General features: G+C 47.2%; 1 protein-coding gene across 5 annotated transcripts; it reads right to left on the bottom strand.

Moving 5' to 3' along the window:
* Positions 1–330: 330 nt before the first annotated feature.
* Positions 331–19,284, bottom strand: znf219 (zinc finger protein 219). 5 transcript variants are annotated; one of them, XM_018763987.2, is made up of 6 exons: positions 19,108–19,284; positions 11,111–11,207; positions 10,327–10,446; positions 6,995–8,987; positions 6,618–6,764; positions 331–5,627 (listed from the first exon to the last, which is right to left on the bottom strand). In XM_018763987.2, exons 4-6 carry the CDS (start codon positions 8,982–8,984, stop codon positions 4,462–4,464), a joined length of 3,303 nt encoding a protein of 1,100 aa, XP_018619503.1. In that variant the 5' UTR covers positions 8,985–8,987; positions 10,327–10,446; positions 11,111–11,207; positions 19,108–19,284; the 3' UTR covers positions 331–4,461. The 5 variants fall into 5 exon arrangements, 4 of the variants coding, with proteins under 4 accessions (XP_018619503.1, XP_018619505.1, XP_018619504.1 ...); XM_018763989.2 differs by lacking the exon at positions 19,108–19,284 and adding an exon at positions 12,828–12,980; XM_018763988.2 differs by lacking the exon at positions 10,327–10,446.

The following is a 19,284-nucleotide window of genomic DNA, read 5'->3' as shown; positions in this document are numbered from 1 at the left end:
AAAGACCGTAGGGAGTTTACTGTAATTTATCACTGTAAACCATCTTGGGTAAAGGTGTCAGTGAAATACTAGTTAATAATCAATGTAGACTGAAGGGTCTGATAAGAGAATAAACTATACGAAAATGTAAGTGTTCAGCATTACCTTGATTTTCGCTGTATGCCGTGTTAGAGACGGGCGCTTCTCGTATCCCCGGTAAAAAAAAGTTCTGACTACAGTAGAGCGCTATTTCAACGGAAACATTTTTAAAAATCTGGCACTATTTACAATGCAGATAATTAAAAAAAACGAATCACAGAAAGATGGGGTAACAGAAAACATAGTCAAAAAAACTTTTAAAAACTCTTTAATGGGTTCTTCTCTAATGTTTTCTGTCCACATTTTCATATTAGTCACTACATGTTAGATCAGCTCCCTCACTGCAATAGCAGTCAACTACACGAGACCTCAAACCCACCCGTCAGCGCGCCCTTCCTACTGCACTTACCAGCACACACACAAACACAGGGCCATCCGGGCGCCGGACTCTCCCTCTACTTGTGCCTTAATACACTGAAACCCCTCTGCGAAAAAGTAGCATGCGAACATATTAATAAACAAAGGAATATTTCATATAACGGCATATATATAATAGCAGTGGATGATATTTTCTTATGTATTTAATCATTTCTATTATCGAGGCATGGAAGAATATTACAGACCTTATAAATTGCTCGTAGCAATTTACATAGGATTTACCATGTTTAACAGTACATTATTTTTCCGCAAAGAACATCGTCGGGCACAGAAGCAGAGCTGCTGGGTTTGTGGTCTCAGTAAAACACAACGTTTCTAGTGCTATCTGTACAACATTCATCAGACACATTTGTTTTTATTATACCAAAAATAATAATAATAATAATTATAAGAAGAGCAATACAGCAATGGACTGCCATCTCATCAACATCAATTTAAAAAGTCACATTTGAAAATTAACACAAACCTAAACAAAGGCCTCAATACCAGTTAGTTTACATCACCTTCCTGTGGTGTTTGTGAGAGACACAGATAGAGAGAGGTGTGGAACGCAAAGGCTGAAATGCCCAGATCCACCAATGCTGTATTTCCATTACACAGATACAATTATAAAAGCTTCATCTGTCTGTAATAAGATATTCTGATTTCATATAAAACTTAAGCAGTAGATCATCGTTAAGTAGACTGACCCATAGACACAATTAGGTGCAGGAAGGGGGAAAAAAAAAAGAAAAAAAAAAAACGAAGACATGTCTATGTAGTGGATAAACAGAAAGAAATACAAGACCAATGGAAAAGTGAGGATGGAAAGAGGCATTTGAAATTAGGTGATATAGACTAAGTGCTTTGGGTGCTCACGTGATACTCCAGGAAGTGCTTTAAACAGAAGGCACGATGGTATTGAATCTAAGAACCACCACTTTGACCGAGAAACTCATAAGGTGCTCTAATAACAACGTAATATAACGGACAGTCTGACACAGTAAAGCCGCAGCGAGAATCACCCCCCCCCCCCCCCCCCCCGCCCCCTGCCCTCGACACAACGGACCAGGCTCGGCTCCCCCGGCATCATCACGCTCAATGATGAGTCTTAAGTCATAGCACGAAACAGCTCCAGCTACATTATGGATGAAATTCTTGAAACTCTCCGGAAGTTTTAACACTGAATATTTATGTGCTTTCAAGAATCAGCCCTCTGGCTAGTATGACATTAGTCAGTTTGGAAAAAGGATCCCCAGAAGGCAAAGCAAGTGCTGTACAAATTCACAAAATTTTGATTTTTTTTTCTTGAACTGAGCTCCCGACAATCCGGCAACAAGACAGCGGAAGTCAAAGGCCAACTTTTCCCATGTACTGGAAGTGTACAGTTTTCATAAAACATATAAAAGAAGGAACTAAAATCGGATGCAACTGGGAAAAAAAAACAAAAAAAAAACAAGGCAGCAGGATATGGAGACCCCCACCCCCACCAGGGATAAAAGGAGATGGGGGCACAATTCACGGTGCAGCTCTACAGGTTCAATAACACAAAGTTACTTCATATTATATATATATATATATATTTATATATATATATATATATATAAAAAAAGAAAACAAAAAGTTTGGTTGTACTCAAGGAAAAAACTAGGGAGAAAATACCCTTCACACAGTGATCTATTTTACGTTTCATTCCAGTCTTCTTTCACAACTGTTATAATTATTATTATTACTAATATTAATATTCCTTTCCTTTATGTTTTTTTTTTTGTTTCTCTCAGATAATGTTTTTTTTTTTTTTTTTTCTCTTTTTTGTCCTTATAAAAGCTACACATTTTCTACTGGGTTTTCTATCCTTTTGTTAGTGTTTTTCATAACTTAAAAAATAAACTACTGATCTAAAAGACGGAGTATTCGATAACGTTTAACGATTCCTCTTGAATTGTGCCGCTTCTCATTTTTGCTCCTTTTCTGTCCTTGGAAACTTGAGATGGATGTATGGGTAAATGAATTATGAGTCCGAGCCCAACGCTGGGCTTCCAGCAATCCGCAGCATATTGTTTTTTTTCTTTTTTTTTTTTTTTTTTCTCTCCCCATTGCAGATGCTCCATCATTGGAATAGATTCCAACCTGGTGTCACCAGCACCTTTATACCCATAACTGTCAGAATGTCTCCTCAAAAATACTGGCACTTTGATAAAAATGGAAATATTCCCTCTGTTTTTACATATTTTTAATAGGTGCTAGCATTATGTACAGTAGTGTGACTGGACATGTGCTGCAGCCATACGATTTTTGTCCCAGTGGGACTTGTGGTACAGAATGCAACGTAACCTTCTCATTTACAGAGCTGCTACTATTTGCTATAGCAATATATGAAAGTTATGACCCTTTCTATGTCATATAACCAGGCACTATTCTCCTTTTTTTTTTCTTTAAATGAACACACATTGGTCTTGAATCACACCTGGAAATCTCTTTAAACCAGATGGCAACGGACACGCCCGGGTCACGGGCAGGTGACAAGCACCACGCCGGTCCAGGTAAATGAGAAGGCTCTGAGCTTCCGGATGGATCTCTTGCACTGTTGTCTTGAACTCCGGACAGCAATCTCTCTGGCTGGAGAACGCAAGTGGTTCACACAGAGAGGACCGATCGCTCAATGTTCAGTGCATGTGAACAAGCTTCACACACACACACACACACACACACACACACACACACACGCACACACACTCATGCACACGCACGCGCCCACACACACACACTCCCTTGCAGTCAAGTGGCTTACAGTGGCAATAAAGACACCAGTCTTTTTGAAACACCGAAGGCAGCTTTGTGACTAATAAAACCGGTTCTAGATTGACTCTGTGGAATGTATTCACATCTAAATTCTTGCTGAGTTTCACAGACAGGGCTGCTTCTCCTGAGCTACAGCAGGTTTGGTCCATACAAACTCAGAGGTGTAGGAGCCCTCCAAACTCCGCCGCTGTCCGACTTAAGATACTGCTGTAGAAACGTAAAGTACTCGTGACTTAGAAATGACTATGGTAACTTTAGCTCAAAAGCTGGCGAGATGCTGTAACAGACAACTAGTTCGGAGCGTGGCAGTCTTCTGAGGTACACTAAGTAAGTGCTTCTGGCGTACATTGAAGGTTTGATCTCCCATACTGCAACGTGTTCTGTTGTGTAACGCAACTTTTGTAGAAACCGAGCGTGAGCGGTTCATCTCCATCACGAAAGATATCTCCAGATCAGCGTGGTGGTTTTAAGCGGCACTGAGCTATTTCGCACTGGGCTATGACTGCTGACCTTTAACTGGTGGCTTTGACAGAAGAATCTTTCATTTCGTACTTTTGTTCATATTTTCTTCCTTATTCTCACTCTCCCTCCAGATAAAGGCACCTCTTCTCAACTACAACTGATACAAAACCCTCCGAGAGAGAAACATAAACTTCAGTTGAGCGAAGCAGATAAAAGGCCTCAAAAATTCAGGTTTGATTATTTTCAAAATCAACAGAAGTGGTTGCGTTCAGACAGATTCCAGTTACCACAGTTCAGTAGCTGGTGATAACCTATAGGGCACGATTCAAAATTTGGGTTGTTCGGGTTATTGTAAGCGTGTGCCGAGAGAAAAGTATAATCGTAGCGAGAAGACAACTTTTCTTCAGAAGGAAGAATCTGGTTCTAGAATACTGTCCCCCCAGCGGAAGCAATGGAACTGTAGTAAAAAAAAAAGAAAAAAAAAAAAGAAGAAGAAGAAGAATCCTCACTCTTTGTCAGTTCATGCTGGGGTGGTGAGGAGGATGGGGTGACCACACAGATGGTGTGGAGAAAAAGTGAAACAGAGAACAAGGCTATACCACAGTATTCCTCTGCTACTGGACTGCTTAAATTGTTTTCCTCTCATGCTTGTCCATGTAGACCCCTTTGTCCTATCTGTTTCCTACAGCATCTCATCTCCTGCTATTCACCAGTGCTCCTCTCTGCCATGGAGGTAGCCTCCTGAAACCCTACAGTTGAACAATGGATTATTCTTCTCTCAAGCCCCGGGGAATCATCTAAACTACTGTTGTCTGCCTCCCTGTCTCCTTCCATCTCTTCCATCTCTTCCTCCTCTTGCTCTTCCTCCTCTAGATCCTCCTCCACTTCTTCCTCTTCCTCGTTACAATCATCCTCCATGTTTCCAGTGATCAAATGGTCAGGTTTAGAGTCAGGGGTTGGCTTGAGGGAGGTCCTGGGTCCCACCTCTTGTTGGGGGAGACCATTATGTGTCATGGCTGTACTACTAGCCCAGTCAACATCAGCAATGGGTGTGTCATCTCTCCAAGACTTCCAGAATCTCCATGCTACTGGATCCACGCCTGGGTGAAGGCCAGGTTTTGGGGCTTCATTGTGAGACCATGTTTCTCCTGAGGAGCTCCTCTTGCGACGAGACTTGCTGGTGTGGTTGACCTGCAGGTGCATAGCCATGAGCTCTGCAGAGGAAGTGCGGAAAGGACAGAACAGGCACTGATTGAGGGTCACTCCAGCTCCATTCTCCTCGCACCCCTGGCCTGGAGAAGGTCGGCGGGAAAGGTCCAAGGGCTCAAATCCGTCCTGTGGCCCACGGCCCCCCTTTCTTCCACTCTGGCCATTCACAGGGACCATACGACTGGTAGTGAGAGGCTTACGACGGGAAACCTTAGGCAGCTTAGCCTGAGGCGATTCCCCACCCATGCTGCGGTCCGTGCCCCCTGGGAACACCCCCGCCTTGGCCCCAGAGAGATAGCGGAAGCCATCCACCTCTCCTTTCATTCCTCTAATAGCATTTCCTTGGGAGTTTCCACCTTTCCTCTCCCTGCGCTCTGAAGACCCAAAATGACACTGCTGACCTTGTCTGGAGGACTTGATCCTCCCAAAAGAGCTCTGGGAGGTGGAATTTGATCCGTGCTGCTTGGAGGCGAGCTCGCCGTGCAGAGCCCCGCTGCCAGGCATCGAGGTGACACTTTGGGGGTTTGGAGCAGTGTTGGAGGAGTTACCTCCACCACCAGAGCTCCTCTGCTCCCGATGATGCCTCTGCAGATGGTACTTCAGGGAGCCTGACTGGGTTCCAGCATAGTCACAATGGGGACACTTATACGGTCTCTCCCCTGTAAAGACATTAACAGAGCTGCTTGAGTTACTGCACACTGGGGGAAAAGCACAAACTGAAATAAGTATGGACAGAAAGGTAAAAACGACTGACTGACTGGAAAATTCCGGATATCGATTTATATGTGCTGTTGTTGTTAGTAACAAAAACGACACACATTTATCTGGATGCAGTTTAGATTGATCCAACTTGGATAAATTCTAGAGCATGCCACGCCCACACCCTCGAGCCGACACGGAACACCTGGGACGCGGCGCAGACTGGGGCATAAAAGGCTGCGTCAGACCGGCAGCTGATGCGGAACCTTGTTCAGCCTTGTTGTTTGAGACCTCCTAGCTCTTAGCTCTTCTAATTCCTGTTCCCTAACGCCTTCCCCGATCCCGTCCCTTGTTCCCAGGATCCTGTACCTCTTTATGATCATCAACCTCTTGCCTGCGTACCGACCTTGCCTTTTGGATTCTCCCTGTAAGGATGTTTGCACCTCGAAGACTAACTGCCTGTCCTTTGACCACCTCTCTTGGATCTCCCTGAATAAACCACGAACACCGCTCTGCACTTGGGTCCCCCGTTTCCTTCCGGAACCAGACATAACAGAGCAAATAGTGTTAAGAACTTTGCTCAAGGGTACTACAGTAGGGAAAGGATTCAAACCTGGATCCTTTGGATGAAAGGTAACAACTAACCTCTCTCCAATGGCCCAGGTAGAGTAAATTTGTTTATTATTAATGAATAATTAAAAAGATGCAATTTCCATCCTTTTTATAAGTACTGCACTTCTGGAGTTATTAAACTGTTCGCAAAAACGTCAAGTGACTCGTTAGCGGCTTTTGAGAAGAGTTGATCACAGTACGGCTTACGAAATAAACATGGCAGTATAACCAAGGAAAGCAAATCTTTTTCGACTCGTGTTGTCAAACCTCTGCATGCAGAAAACCATCTTACAACGTTATACTACGACATCTCGACAACAAGTACGAGAATCACTCACCCGTGTGCACTCGGAGGTGCACCTTCAAGTGGTGGGAGGAGCGGAAGGCTTTACCACAGTAGGGGCAGTCCTTCATCCCTGTGCCTCGTACCCGCTCTCTCGGGCCAACGGGCTGGCCAGACGAGAGCCCCCTGACACCATTCTCACCTGCGAAGGGTGCGGGACAGAGAGGCGAAACAATGAACACGAGCAGGGGTTGAGCCAAAATTATGGTCAAGTGACTTATCCACGCTTATTTCCTGGGAACACTTAAGAAAGGGAGATTATCCACCGGCGATCTCTGTAACAAATATTAAATCGTTTCATATTACAAATTTATAATAGCAAATGTCAAATATTAAAATGGGCCAAATCTGCAATTCTGGGACCTTGGTTACCTTGGAAATGAGACATCATTGCATGATATCCTCCAGCAGCTACAGCTCCCGTACTCGTTCCTGCTGCCTGCTGCTGACTCCCAGCAGCCTTGGGCATCTCCATCCTCGACTCGTTACCTCCTCTTCCTCCTCCTTCTACTCCTCTGCTTCCCTTTCCGCCTTCCTCCCTCTTCTGTGGCCTCTGTGCATGGACTCGGGCGTGTGCCACGGCCTGCTGCAGGCTGCGAAAGAGCTTGCCGCAATCCGGGCACTCCCACGGGGTGGCTGGAGGATCGTCCCGGGTCATGAGCCCGCCCAGGTAGGCCCGCACCTGCTCCGCCTCCCCAGCAACAGAACTCTTGTGGGGGTGCTGTCTCGACCGTTGCTGCTGGGCCTGCTGAGCGGCAGCCAGGCTGCGTGCCATCAGATGCCACATAGACGCCTGGTCCCCCAACCCTCCAGCTGCGCCTCCTCCGCTACCCATCTCGGCTACCTGTGCCACGGCTTGCAGCCTTTCCATGCAACTGGCACCGGTGCCATCACCTGGCAGGCCGAGGTAGCCCAGCAGGGATGCTTTACCGGAGGCTCCGGTCTCACTTCCCCCCACAGCAGCCAGCTTGGCCAGGGTGTCCCTTTCTGTCCTCCTTCTTCCTCCACCCGTACCACTCACACTACTTCCTCCTCCAGCCATATGAATACTGGAGTAAAGTGCGCCCAAGGCCTGGCCTCCAGGGGGAGCCTTGGTTTGATCTTCCACAGCATTGCTGCCCAGAGCCATCCCTGCACTGGCCTTAAGTCCTAGCTTGTTGAGGTGCACCTTCATGTGGTTCTTGAGGAACCAGGGCTCCTTGAAGCCGCGGCCGCACACCTGGCACTTGTGGTCGAGTGAATCCTTGTGCTTCCGCATGTGACCCTTGAGGAACCAGGACTGGGTGAAGCGCTGCCCGCACGTCTCGCAGCGGAATGCAGGCGGAGGGGGCGGGGCTGAGGCGGACGCCACAGGGGTCGGCGAGTCCTCAACCTCCATCGGCGACAGAGCGGGGTGGCTCTCCTGCAGGTGCGAGGCCAGGTCCTCTTCCTCGCTGGCAGAGAAGGGGCACATGGTGCACTTGTAAGGGTTGTGCAGGATGCGCACGTGGCGCGACAGCTCCGACGCCGTGCGGAATTTGCCTTTGCAGGCGTGGCAGCGGAAAGCAACCGCAGCGGAGGAGGACGGATCCTCGGTGGAAGAGGAAGCAACAGGGGCAGTCTCCTCCAAAAGGGGGGGTGTGAAGAAAAGCGGGCTGAGAGCGGACGGTGTTTCGCCGGAATCTGGCGAGGTCACCGGCATGGCCTCCTTGAGGATCTGTTCCTGCACCTCCGGCACTCGGTTCTGGATCTGGTGGCTCTTTAGGTGCACAGCCACCGCGGCCCGACTGGCAGCCCGGAACCCACAATGCTGGCAGGAAAACGATGCACGCTCCCGCTCCAAGGTGTGGGCACGGGCATGTAGAGACAAGATGCTGTTGAAGCGAAACCGTTTCCCGCACACCTTACAGGGAAACTTCAGAGCAGGGGGTGTCGGTTGTGCCACTGCCGCGTCGCCTCCTCTCCCTTCGCCACCATCCCGCCCGTTGTGAAAGAGCTGCAGGTCTAGCTCGTCACTGCAGCTCGGGTCTTGAGTGGAAGAGAGCGCCAGCTCCAGTGCCCCGAATCCGGGAAGCGCCTCCCTCAGCGGTGCTTGGTCCAGGCGTAGCTCTGGGGGACTGTTGTCTGGGGAGGGGCTGTGTGCCTCTTGCCCCCCTGGGAAGAGCGCAACCGCAGGGGTGGGAGACGGAGGAACCGAAATCTCCTTTTCCTCACTCTCCTCATCATCGTCATCCTCCTCCTCACATGGGAACGTGGGAAGCTGGAAACTTGGAGAGGAGCAACGGTGCAAGTTGAGGGGACTGTGGTCCAAGGAGGGAAGCGCAGGGGATGCTGGGAGGGGCTCACAGGAGAGAGCCAGGACAGATTCTGGGGGTGAATCCATGCTCTGAAAGAGAGGGAGAGAGCGGAGTGAAGTGTCGTGAGAACGTGGTTGAAGACAGAGTGAAGTGAGAGAAAAACAAGGGTAGGAGGAATTCAGAGGTGGATGGGGCCTTATATTTATTACTCATTATTAATAAAGGTGACTTCATAAAATCTTAATTTTTTAAATATGATAATAATATATTTTTGAAATAATAACATAATACAATTCTATTACTACGTATTATCAAAGTACCTTAATGTTTTCTTTTACATTTATTTAGTAGATGCTTTAATCCAAAGTGACACACATCTCAGAGAACATTATATATTATTATACAATGTTTTGTTATATATTATTATGTTATTATGAAGGGGTGCGGTGGCGCAATGGGTTGGACCACAGTCCTGCTGTCCGGTGGGTCTGGGGTTCGAGTCCCGCTTGGGGTGCCTTGCGACGGACTGGCGTCCCGTCCTGGGTGTGTCCCCTCCCCCTCTGGCTTTACGCCCTGTGTTACCGGGTTAGGCTCCGGTTCCCTGCGACCCTGTATGGGACAAGCGGCTCTGAAAATGTGTGTGTGTGTGTGTGTGTTATTATGAATTGTTATTTTTCCTACGTTACCATGTCACTAAACTTTTTTATTCTGTGTTGGGCATCTACTGTGATTTCTGGATGAACTTGGAGGAGCTTTGACAGGAGCAACAATTTTCCCATTTAAATTAATGTGATTATTGTTCTCGTCCGGATTTTCATTTTCATCATCAAATTATGTACGGATGTCTAGCTGACACCTTTGTCCAAGGTGACTTGGAGCATTATATACACTGTACTGAACACCCTAGTAACCCATTAATACAGCAGAGCAATGTAACACACACACACACACACACACACACACACACACACACACACACACACACACACACACACACACACAGACATCAATAAAGTCTTTGTCAGTACGTTAGTTGGAAATACAATGTCACTGGGTTGGTAAAGGGACAAAGAAGCCAGTGTGTTAGTTTAGATGTTTGTGCACCTGCTTCAGTCACGTTGAGTGTTTATAATGTGCAGTCACTGCCAAATCATTTTTTTCCTCCATACCTTTCCTGTATTTACATTGTCCAGGTGCACACATCAGCTTGATACACAGTGGGTGGCTTCACCAATATGGAGCACATTTGGGATCGTGTCTTCTTCTGCTTCTTCTTCTTCTTCTTATTATTATTATTATTATTATTGTTTATCTGGTGCTTTTCTCCAAAGCAACTTAGAATGTAAGATTTGCATACTAATCTTCATAAAATTATTTACCCATTTATACAGCTGGTAAAGTTTTACTGGAGTAATTAAGGGTAAGTACCTTGTTTACGCCTATTACAGTGGGAGCAGGGATTTGAACCTGAGTGCTTCAATTACAGCAGGGGTTCTTAAGATGGACTCCATGGAGCGCTTGAGGGTCTGTGGATGGGCTTTGAGGGATCTGTAAAATGCAGCCTTACTTTAAAAACAATACTGACTAATTAAACTCTAAAATTAAAATAATTTTACTATGCTACAATAGTCAGAGGGGGCGCGGTGGCGCAGTGGTGCAGTGGGTTGGCCCGGGTCCTGCTTTCCGGTAGGTTTGGGGTTCGAATCCCGCTTGGGGTGCCTTGCGACGGACTGGCATCCCGTCCTGGGTGTGTCCCCTCCCCCTCCGGCCTTACGCCCTGTGTTGCCGGGTTAGGCTTCGGCTCCCTGCGACCCCGTATGGGACAAGCGGTTCAGACGATGTGCGTATGTGTACAATAGTCACTCTGTGTAAAGTTAATCAGGTTTCAGTAAAATGAGACCAATACACACACACACATTTTCAGAACCGCTTGACCCATACGGAGAGCAGGACTGTGGTCCAACCCACTGCGCCACCGCGCCCCCTCGTGAGACCAATATTTGATCTGAATTTCTTTTGGACATTTTCTACTAGGGGATCCCTAACTTTCGTAAGATTCTTAAAGGTGTCGAGGGCCTAGGAATAATAAAGAGTAAAATAAAGGTAAAATAGGTAAAAGTAAGAGTAAAGAACCGCTGTGCTGGAAGGTGACACCTCTAAGTGCTACACCACCTGCAGCTCACAGCAATGTGAATGTCTTTGGAACCCTCACCAGTACAGTTTTTGTTCCATGCTCCAGCTGCTCTGCAGAGACGGGAAAGGCCGACGTAGCGCTGAGTCCAGTTCCCCAGACCACCTCCAACAGTCTTCTGTAAAATTCACCACCGTCATTATCATCATCATCATCATCATTATCGTCATCATTTTCAAATTTCACTGTGTCTGTTGACCAGTTGGATGACACCTCAATGATTCTAGCGGTGCAATGAATTCCTGGTAGGAATATGATATTTTTAAAACTGGGGGATTGGGGGACGGAGACTTTTTAATCCTTTTGTCCTCAACTTCCTTGATATCAGAAATATATATATATAGTGCTCTGGGTTCTCGGTTCTGGCTCCGTTGTGGTGGAACGACCTCCCCGTCTCACTCAGAACTGCTGAATCCCTGTCCACATTTCAAAAGGGTCTTAAAACTCACCTCTTTCAGACTCACTTCGCCCATCATCTCTTAAGTTCATGTAAGGTGTAAATGTTCATGCTCTATAACTTTAAGATGATGCCCGGATAAACCTTTACACAGCTGCTCCTGTAATGTAACGTAAACGTTTATATGCACCTCGAAAAAAAAAAAAAATTACTAGGAAGGTGATCAGGAATCGTCGATATTCTGATAAAGTTTTATGCAGCTGCTCGTGCGATGAACAATGGTTCATATGGTGCAAAGAAACAAACCAACTGTACTTCAGAATCACGTGCCTCCATCTCTTTCTGCTAATAAAATGAACACATTGTATTTTCCATGAGATGTACGTCGCTTTGGAGAGAAGCGTCTGTTAAATGAATACATGTAAATGCAAATATACTGTACATCATCATCAGCAAGAGCGCATTAACATTCACGATCATTACCTCATTTATTACCGCTATATTTGATAACTGTCATCACAGCCATTCGCAGGCACCGGTTTACTGAGGTCAACTTCATTGCCATTAGGGTTTCAAAATGTAAAAGTCCGATCCTACAGGCTGCTGGGGGTCACATACGCTTCGCTTGTCTATAGGAGCAGGGCAGAGCAGGACACGGTCTGTCCCAAACAGGATGGGCGCCAGATGTTTTCACTTCCCCACACACCCTTCCTGTTCTCGCACAACAGCGAGCCCTGAAACGGTACAGAGCGTCGAGAGCGGAGCCCTGACGCAGCACAAAGCGCCCGGCGCCCAGCCCATAAACAAAGCACCCAGGAGTTGGCAGAGCGCGACCGTCACCGCGCCGCAAACACCCGCTGGGGTCTCCGGCGCGCGCGCCCGCCCGCAGCCCGACACGCCGCGAGTTACACGGTACGGCTTAGAGTACTGCGGTAAAGAAGGGAAGGCCTGTGCCGCTACTTCGCTTAAGATGTGCCTTGACATCAGGAAGTGTAAAATCACTGTACAAGCACTGTAATAACACGGGGTTAACAAACACACACCCTAACGCGTAGCAGTCGCCCCAAGTGGCGACTCCACCCTCAGATCGCCGTTACGGTTTTCCGGCGACGCCGGATGGGATCCGCACGCACGCGCGCGCGCGCACACACGCGCGCGCGCGCAGCCCATTTCAGAGCACCGCGGCACTTTGAGTACGCGGTTGCGAACGCGCTCTCCTCGACTCGACGCGTAAAGGTGGGCGGAAGGCCGGTGCTGTGACACGGCGGAGCCGAGGAGACATATTGTAACACGTATGACTCATTAGGCATCTGCGGTATCAATCACATCAATCACACTCACTCTCCTTCTGACTCCTGGGCCTCAATTTCTTTTCCTTTCTCAATGTGCCATCATTGTTTCACATTTTCCCCCAAAGTTGCTCTCCTTCTGTTTTTCTGCTTTGCACTCCTCCCCATCCCCCCCATTCTCTCACTCGCTCGCCCCCTCCCTCCATTATTCACTCATTCTCTTTCATTCTCCCTCTTTCTCTCTCTCTCTCTCTCTCTCGATCGCTCGCTCTCTCTCTCCCCGCTGACTGCAGTGCCAGTTGGACCCGTGCCAGGGAATGCTGATATCAGCTGGTACATTGGGCCTGCCAACATGGCGAGGAAGACAGAGAAAGAGACAGGAAGAGGGGAGGCGAGAGTGAGGGTAAACAGGACCGGTACGCAGAGCAGGCAATGAATCCACACTGAAAAAAAAGAAAAAAAAAAAAAAAAATCAGAAATGAGTGATAAAGAATGACACAGCACTGGGATATTGGGCTTAAAACAGTGTGCATGTGCCCCGGGGGGGGGGGGGGGGAGCCGGAACGCAATGGACACACGCGTGTCAGAAGGACGGGTGCGCCGAGCTTCTCGGATGAACAGCAGAGCCGCGCTCTTTATCTGCTCTCGCACTGTTTACTCTGCTGCCGCGCTGATACTAATGTGATGACATCATCACTATGTTTTATTACATACCATTCTGCTGGTGCTCTGGGCCAACGCTTTTGTGCCAATAAAGCTTTTTATAAATTTTCCAAGATGGAGAAGGAGAGAAGGTGCTAGACAGAGAGGGAGGGGTCATGGAGGGAGGTGGGGACAACACAGATGTATTGTGTGTTTGTAACTATGTATTTATGCAAGTGTATACAAATAAGGATGATAGATAGATAGATAGATAGATAGATAGATAGATAGATAGATAGATAGATAGATATTTCAAGTGTGAGGATGTATATAGGGATGATGACACACACACACATACATATAATATATATATGCAGTATTTAGTGTACATACATATAAAGTGTATCGTAACGTTACACATGTAAGGATGAAGATAGAAATGATTTTTCAAGGTATGCACAGGTCCACCTGTCCTGGCTCTGCTCCTGGCTGTGGGTTAACAGCGTACAGTAAATTTGTTAAATTAACTCTGAAAGTTTATATAGACCCCGCACGTTCAAAATTAACTCCCTTTTAAAGTTTTTCTCCCGTTTTTATTTTACTCCCTCGGAGTTGATTCAACACTTCTAATTTTACTCTGTATGTAAGCGAGTTTGCGTGCGGTTTTACAGTAGCTGAGAGTGCAGGAGGGATGACAGTGTGGTGTGAATGTGTGTGTGTGTGTGTGTGTGTGTGTGTGTGTGGGGGGGAGGTCATGAGGACGTGGAAGCACGCGTGTGAGTGGGTGTGGGTTTATGGGGGGGTGTAATTCAGGCCTTGTGGTTTCTGCCATGGCTGCACAGCGGACTTCCACACAGACGGAATTCATTTCCTGCCCTTCACCTTTCCCTGAACCCTCTCTCTCTCCTGGGCTTCGTTCGAACCCAAACCCTCCGTCCCGCACGTCTTCCTCAAGCAACCGTCCTGCCGTAACCTGGACGCGGCGCACACACACACACACTCCGCGGCTGCCACGGCGAAACACACCCCGGGCTCTCGAGCCCAAACTCGCTTTTCCGTTCGAAAGATGGAAGCGCCACCTTCTCGCTGTCTCCTACACGTTTCAATTAAACCCACTTCAGTTCAAGCCGTTTTACAGCCGAATATTTATTAAACCATCAGCTGCTGAGTTCTCAAAATCTGAAAAATGAGAAAAAAAAAAAAAAAAAAAAAACTGTGCGCATTTTAATTCAACCAAAGTTATGAAACATCTGTAACCAATATCTTTAACATCTGTGAACAGCGGCAGCGAGAAGTGCAGAGGATGGAATCGGCGCTCTGCAACCGAAGGGCCTGGGTTCCCATCCCCCCTCCTGTGCTCGTACCCCTGAGCAAGGCACCGTGTTTGAATAATATATTGAAATTGTACAGTTTTAATTAGTTGTTAATAATTAAAAAGTTTATTCTGCTTGGCCAACGGCTACTTTAGCGCTGAGATCCGTTAACTTGCACCGAAAGGAGCCAGGTTCAAATCCCACTCTTGCTGCAATACCCTTGAGTGGGATATTTACCTCAAATTACTCCAGTAAAAACTACCCAGCTGTTTAAATGGGAAATTTAAATTGAAAGTAGCTTCTTGTACAGACCTCACACTGTAAGTGGCTTTGTGAGTAACAAGTTGGCAAAATGAATAAGTAATAAAAGTGCTGTGAGTCAAAGTTTGGGTATGAAGTAAAAAAGGACATTTTGTTATCTGAGGTTAAGTGTAAAAATGTGCACCTTGCTGTTATTATCGAAGATCATTTGCACAGCTTCCGTTTTGCACATGCAAAACACACAGCGCTCAACTGTTGGGGTTGTGCAGTGGTTAGAGCTGGACCCAAAGGTTGCAGGTTCAAATCCCAGCTGTAGCACCCTGAGAATGGTACATACCCTCAATTGCTCCACTGAGGCTACCTATATAAATGGGTAAATAACTGTAGAATTTGTAAAAATAATTCTAATTAATTATTTGGACAAAAAAATCATCTTAACATTATAAGTCGCCTTGGAGAAAAGCATCAGATTAATGCGGTTAATTTTATCGGGGCCTTTTTTCTTCATGTCAGTTACAGCTCAGGAATGAAAGAATGAAATGTGTAAACTTTCATAATAGTGGCCATTGACCTCATTACATTTCTCAAGGGTAAAAGAGCAGCGTCATCTATAATTTACACTTACTGCCTTAACTGAACAGCACAATTTTACTGTCCAATAGGGGCAGCTGATAGCATAGCGGTTAAAGCTCCTGCCTTTAGATCCAAGGTTCAAATCCCACCTGCTGCAGTATCTCAGAGTGAGGTACTTCCACTAAATCACTCTAGTAAATGGTACACAGCCATGTAATTGGGTAAGAGATTGTAGGTAGTTCAACACTTTAAGTTGCTTTAGAGAAAAGTGTCAGATAAATAAATTAGATTTAATTATCTGTACATTAGAGTACCTTGTGTTTTCTTTAATTTTTTTTTTTGTCTACTCTACACTATGAGGCACCGGGAACCGAAGCCAAATTCCCTGTACGTGTTTGCATACTTAGCCAAATAAATCGGATTCTGATTCTCAGTACATGACCTCGTAAAAAGCATTTTTAGACAGCATTAAGCAAGGTAACATCGTGCACGGTAACCTCATGTCGGAAGTACGCTGGAACCCTGATTCACCTAGGCCCAGATATTTTTTCCCTACCTTCAACAGAAACCCAAATGACTCATATTTCTGCATTTTCCTCATACAGGAACTGTCAAATTCACCGTGATCTCAAACCCACACACAAGTCCCAGTGACGTAAAAGTGTTACAAACTTTCCCCACCATCTAGATAAGTCCCCAAGTTAAACAGCCATACGTGTTGAGTTCTACCCCAGAATAAATGAACATATGAATTACTCCATTGTTACACCCAGAACTGTAATTATGAAGCAAACAGAGGCAAGGATACAGACTTCCGGCTAAAGTACAGTAAATTTAAATCTCAGCAGGCCATCCGTTCTTACAGCGCGTTTCACCTTAATGACTCCAGTGTATATCCAATTCAGCGGTGTAAAATGTACAATATTCATATGTATTCAATATATGCCGGTGTTTTGCAGAAAGGTGACACCTAAGAAAATATTAAATCATAAATGCCATTTATTTCGACCCTGTTTCGCCCATGTTTTACGCAGCTCATCAAAGAGAACCGCACTGGATTTGATTATCTCAAAAGCTTTAATTTTTGATACATCAACTGATAAATGGTGTCTAGCGCGAGGCATCATTTAGGGAAGCGGTGTGGAAGCATCGCGATGCGCTCGAGGCTCCTCTATCATTTCTGCCATCTTGTGTCCAAGAGCTAATTAAGGACAGATTATTGTTATGGGCCACGTGATGTCATAACTGTACAACCAAAATAGAAGACGTTATTATTTCTTTATTTTTAATCATGAACAAGGGAAGGGGAGGGGGGAAGCATCGATGTGATTCGATGTGTCCAACAACCTGCTCCGCTTCTCCTGCACAACAATCGCGCATAAATCTAAGGGGAAATACGAGGAACTGGATGACAAAATGAATCAATATTGTTTAATTCCTTTCTTTTTCTTTTTAACTTGTGCGACGGAGTCACTAAATCAGAACAACAAGGCGCGTCGCGCAGTTTACAGGCGCCGCGTCACCTTTTCCGTCTACAGCCCGTCGAGGCCGTATCGCAGCCAACTTCGTATGGAACTACTGAAGGCGGGCGCGCGCTCGCGCGAACACACTCAGACGTGCACGCGCGAGCGAGCGCGCGCGCTCAGGGCAATCGGCCCAGGCTCTCCGAGGGTTCCGCGTCCCCGTGCTCAGGGAGTGTCTCCGGGGCGACACCGGATGACATGTCGCGCTCCTTATCGCGCCTGGGAATTTCTTCCGCGAGCGCGACTCGTGCGCGCCGAGAACGCGCAGCCCGCTTCCAGCGCCATGTCAATTAAAACACGGAGCCGCGCGCCAGAGAAACACACACAACTACCGCAAACACTTCCATGCGTGCAGACATGGGGCGCGCGCTTAAAATCGGATCGTCTCACTCGTTCCATTAAGTCGCGGTACGTAAGAGTCACGAAACGGGGTTTAATCCACCGGCGCGGACGTTTCGCACTATTGTTCGCGTCGTGGCCTAAATGACAGCCCTCTCTCGACTTGTTTCCAACAAAAAAAGAGGTGGTGGTGGGGGGGGGGGGGGGGGAGACGAGCGAGTGCGCGAAGTGAGCGAAAGTGCCATCATGGATTTCATTTCGAAGCGTCTCTCCGCCCTCTCGCGCCCGCCGCGCGGCGCCACTCCGCTCTTTCACATCCTGCCCTCATCCAGAAGCAGCAGAGGCACCTCGCACCCGTCTCCTCCTTCGCGCACTTTCCAAGTTCGCCGCGAAAACGCTGCGGTCGGGGAGCGACCTGGGGAAGGAAGGTGGAGATCGGGCTCCAGGGGTGACGTTAGGACATCGCGGCGCGAGCGCTCCCGCCGCGCGCCAACTACTACTAGTCTGCTAACAAGTAGCAGCGATCGCGGCGATTAATGCCTCTTTACGGCTCATATTGCCTGGGGCCCGGGCGACGAGAACCTGCCTCGTTCCACCGCACCTTTCATACGAATTCAAACGACGTCGTGCTCCACTTGACATGATCTCAACAAAAGACGGAGCGGATCGCCCCGCGCGCGCGCGCGCTGTGGGACACCGACATCGCTCACTGCACAACATACACACCTCTAACTGCTCTTATTTCTAACTGCCCGCCCCCCCCCCAAAAAAAAAAATACAACCATTCTGATATTTTTACCCTCGTGCACACACAGGCCTACCCATTTTTTTTAAAGTTCTAAAATACACAAGGCTGCTACACACAACCGAACCGTCCACAACAAATACAAAGACATACATTAAAGTGCTACATACGCACTAAGCTAACTTTTCAGTGCCCGAATACGGTTTAAAAAAAAAAACTTAGAAGTTGGCGTGCGGACGGGGGCGCGAGGCGCGCGCGCGCCCGCATTTTCACTTTTCCCGACACTTTTCTCGCACTTCGCGTTGAGCCAGTTCGTCGGAGGCGACCGCGCGTCCTTCACCGGCACCGAGCGCGTTCTTTAGGCCCCTGGGTGCGCTTCCCGTGCGGCGGCGTGCGTGTGTGTGTGTGTGTGTGCGCGCGTGTGCGTTCGTCGCGAGCGTTACATGTGTAGCAGCAGCCCGAGCCGCAGGCACGCGCGCGTACACGCTTGGCACATGCGAACAAAAGTGGTCAGCCGTGCACCGCCGACATGTATGTATGTGCGCGCGGGGCTGATATACGACCCGCCAATCAGTGCGAGCAGCCCGCACACCACCGCAACACACGCAAGGAATAATAAAAAAAAAAAAAAAAAAGAAAAAAAAAAAGAAAAGGTGGAGGAAAAAAGACCGATAAGCGCAATTTAAACAACAACTGCGATCCCTTTCGCCCGATTCGGAAAACATAAAAAAGTCGTCGTCAGATATTTTGTTGTTTCAAACAACAACAATAATAGCGATGAAAATAACATATTCTGAGTTATGTTTCGCCACAGCGTAAAAAACCCCTCAGCTGCGTGTAATCGTATATAGATGAGCATAAGTATAAATGTAGATGAATTGTATCTCATTTAAAATATATATTTTTTGTGATGAAAGTAAGGCTCAATGTACTTACGGGAGAGGCGGCGAGGAGATTAATGACACGACACGTCATGATTACGTTTCACTTGAATTAAATACATTACGAGTTGGGAAAAAAATGGAAATCGGGGGGTTGTTGTATACAAGCATACGGCTCCCCCCGCCCGTGCGCCCTCGCTGCCTCTCCTCCTCCTCCTCCTCCCCTTCTCGC

This window comes from Scleropages formosus, chromosome 11 (assembly GCF_900964775.1).
Source record: "Scleropages formosus chromosome 11, fSclFor1.1, whole genome shotgun sequence".
In the NCBI taxonomy this organism is placed as follows: Eukaryota; Metazoa; Chordata; class Actinopteri; order Osteoglossiformes; family Osteoglossidae; genus Scleropages; species Scleropages formosus.
This window is presented reverse-complemented; position numbering and strand designations above follow the sequence as displayed.

Bases quoted from the DNA above. Each gene is read 5' to 3' on its own strand.
- znf219 (XM_018763986.2), bottom strand. From the start codon at position 19,146: ATGACGTGTCGTGTCATTAATCTCCTCGCCGCCTCTCCC. The intron at 8,988-19,107 runs GTAAGTACATTG...CCTCTCTTTCAG, and splicing joins ATCTCCTCGCCGCCTCTCCC to AGCATGGATTCACCCCCAGA. The intron at 6,765-6,994 runs GTAACCAAGGTC...CACCCTTCGCAG, and splicing joins AATGATGTCTCATTTCCAAG to GTGAGAATGGTGTCAGGGGG.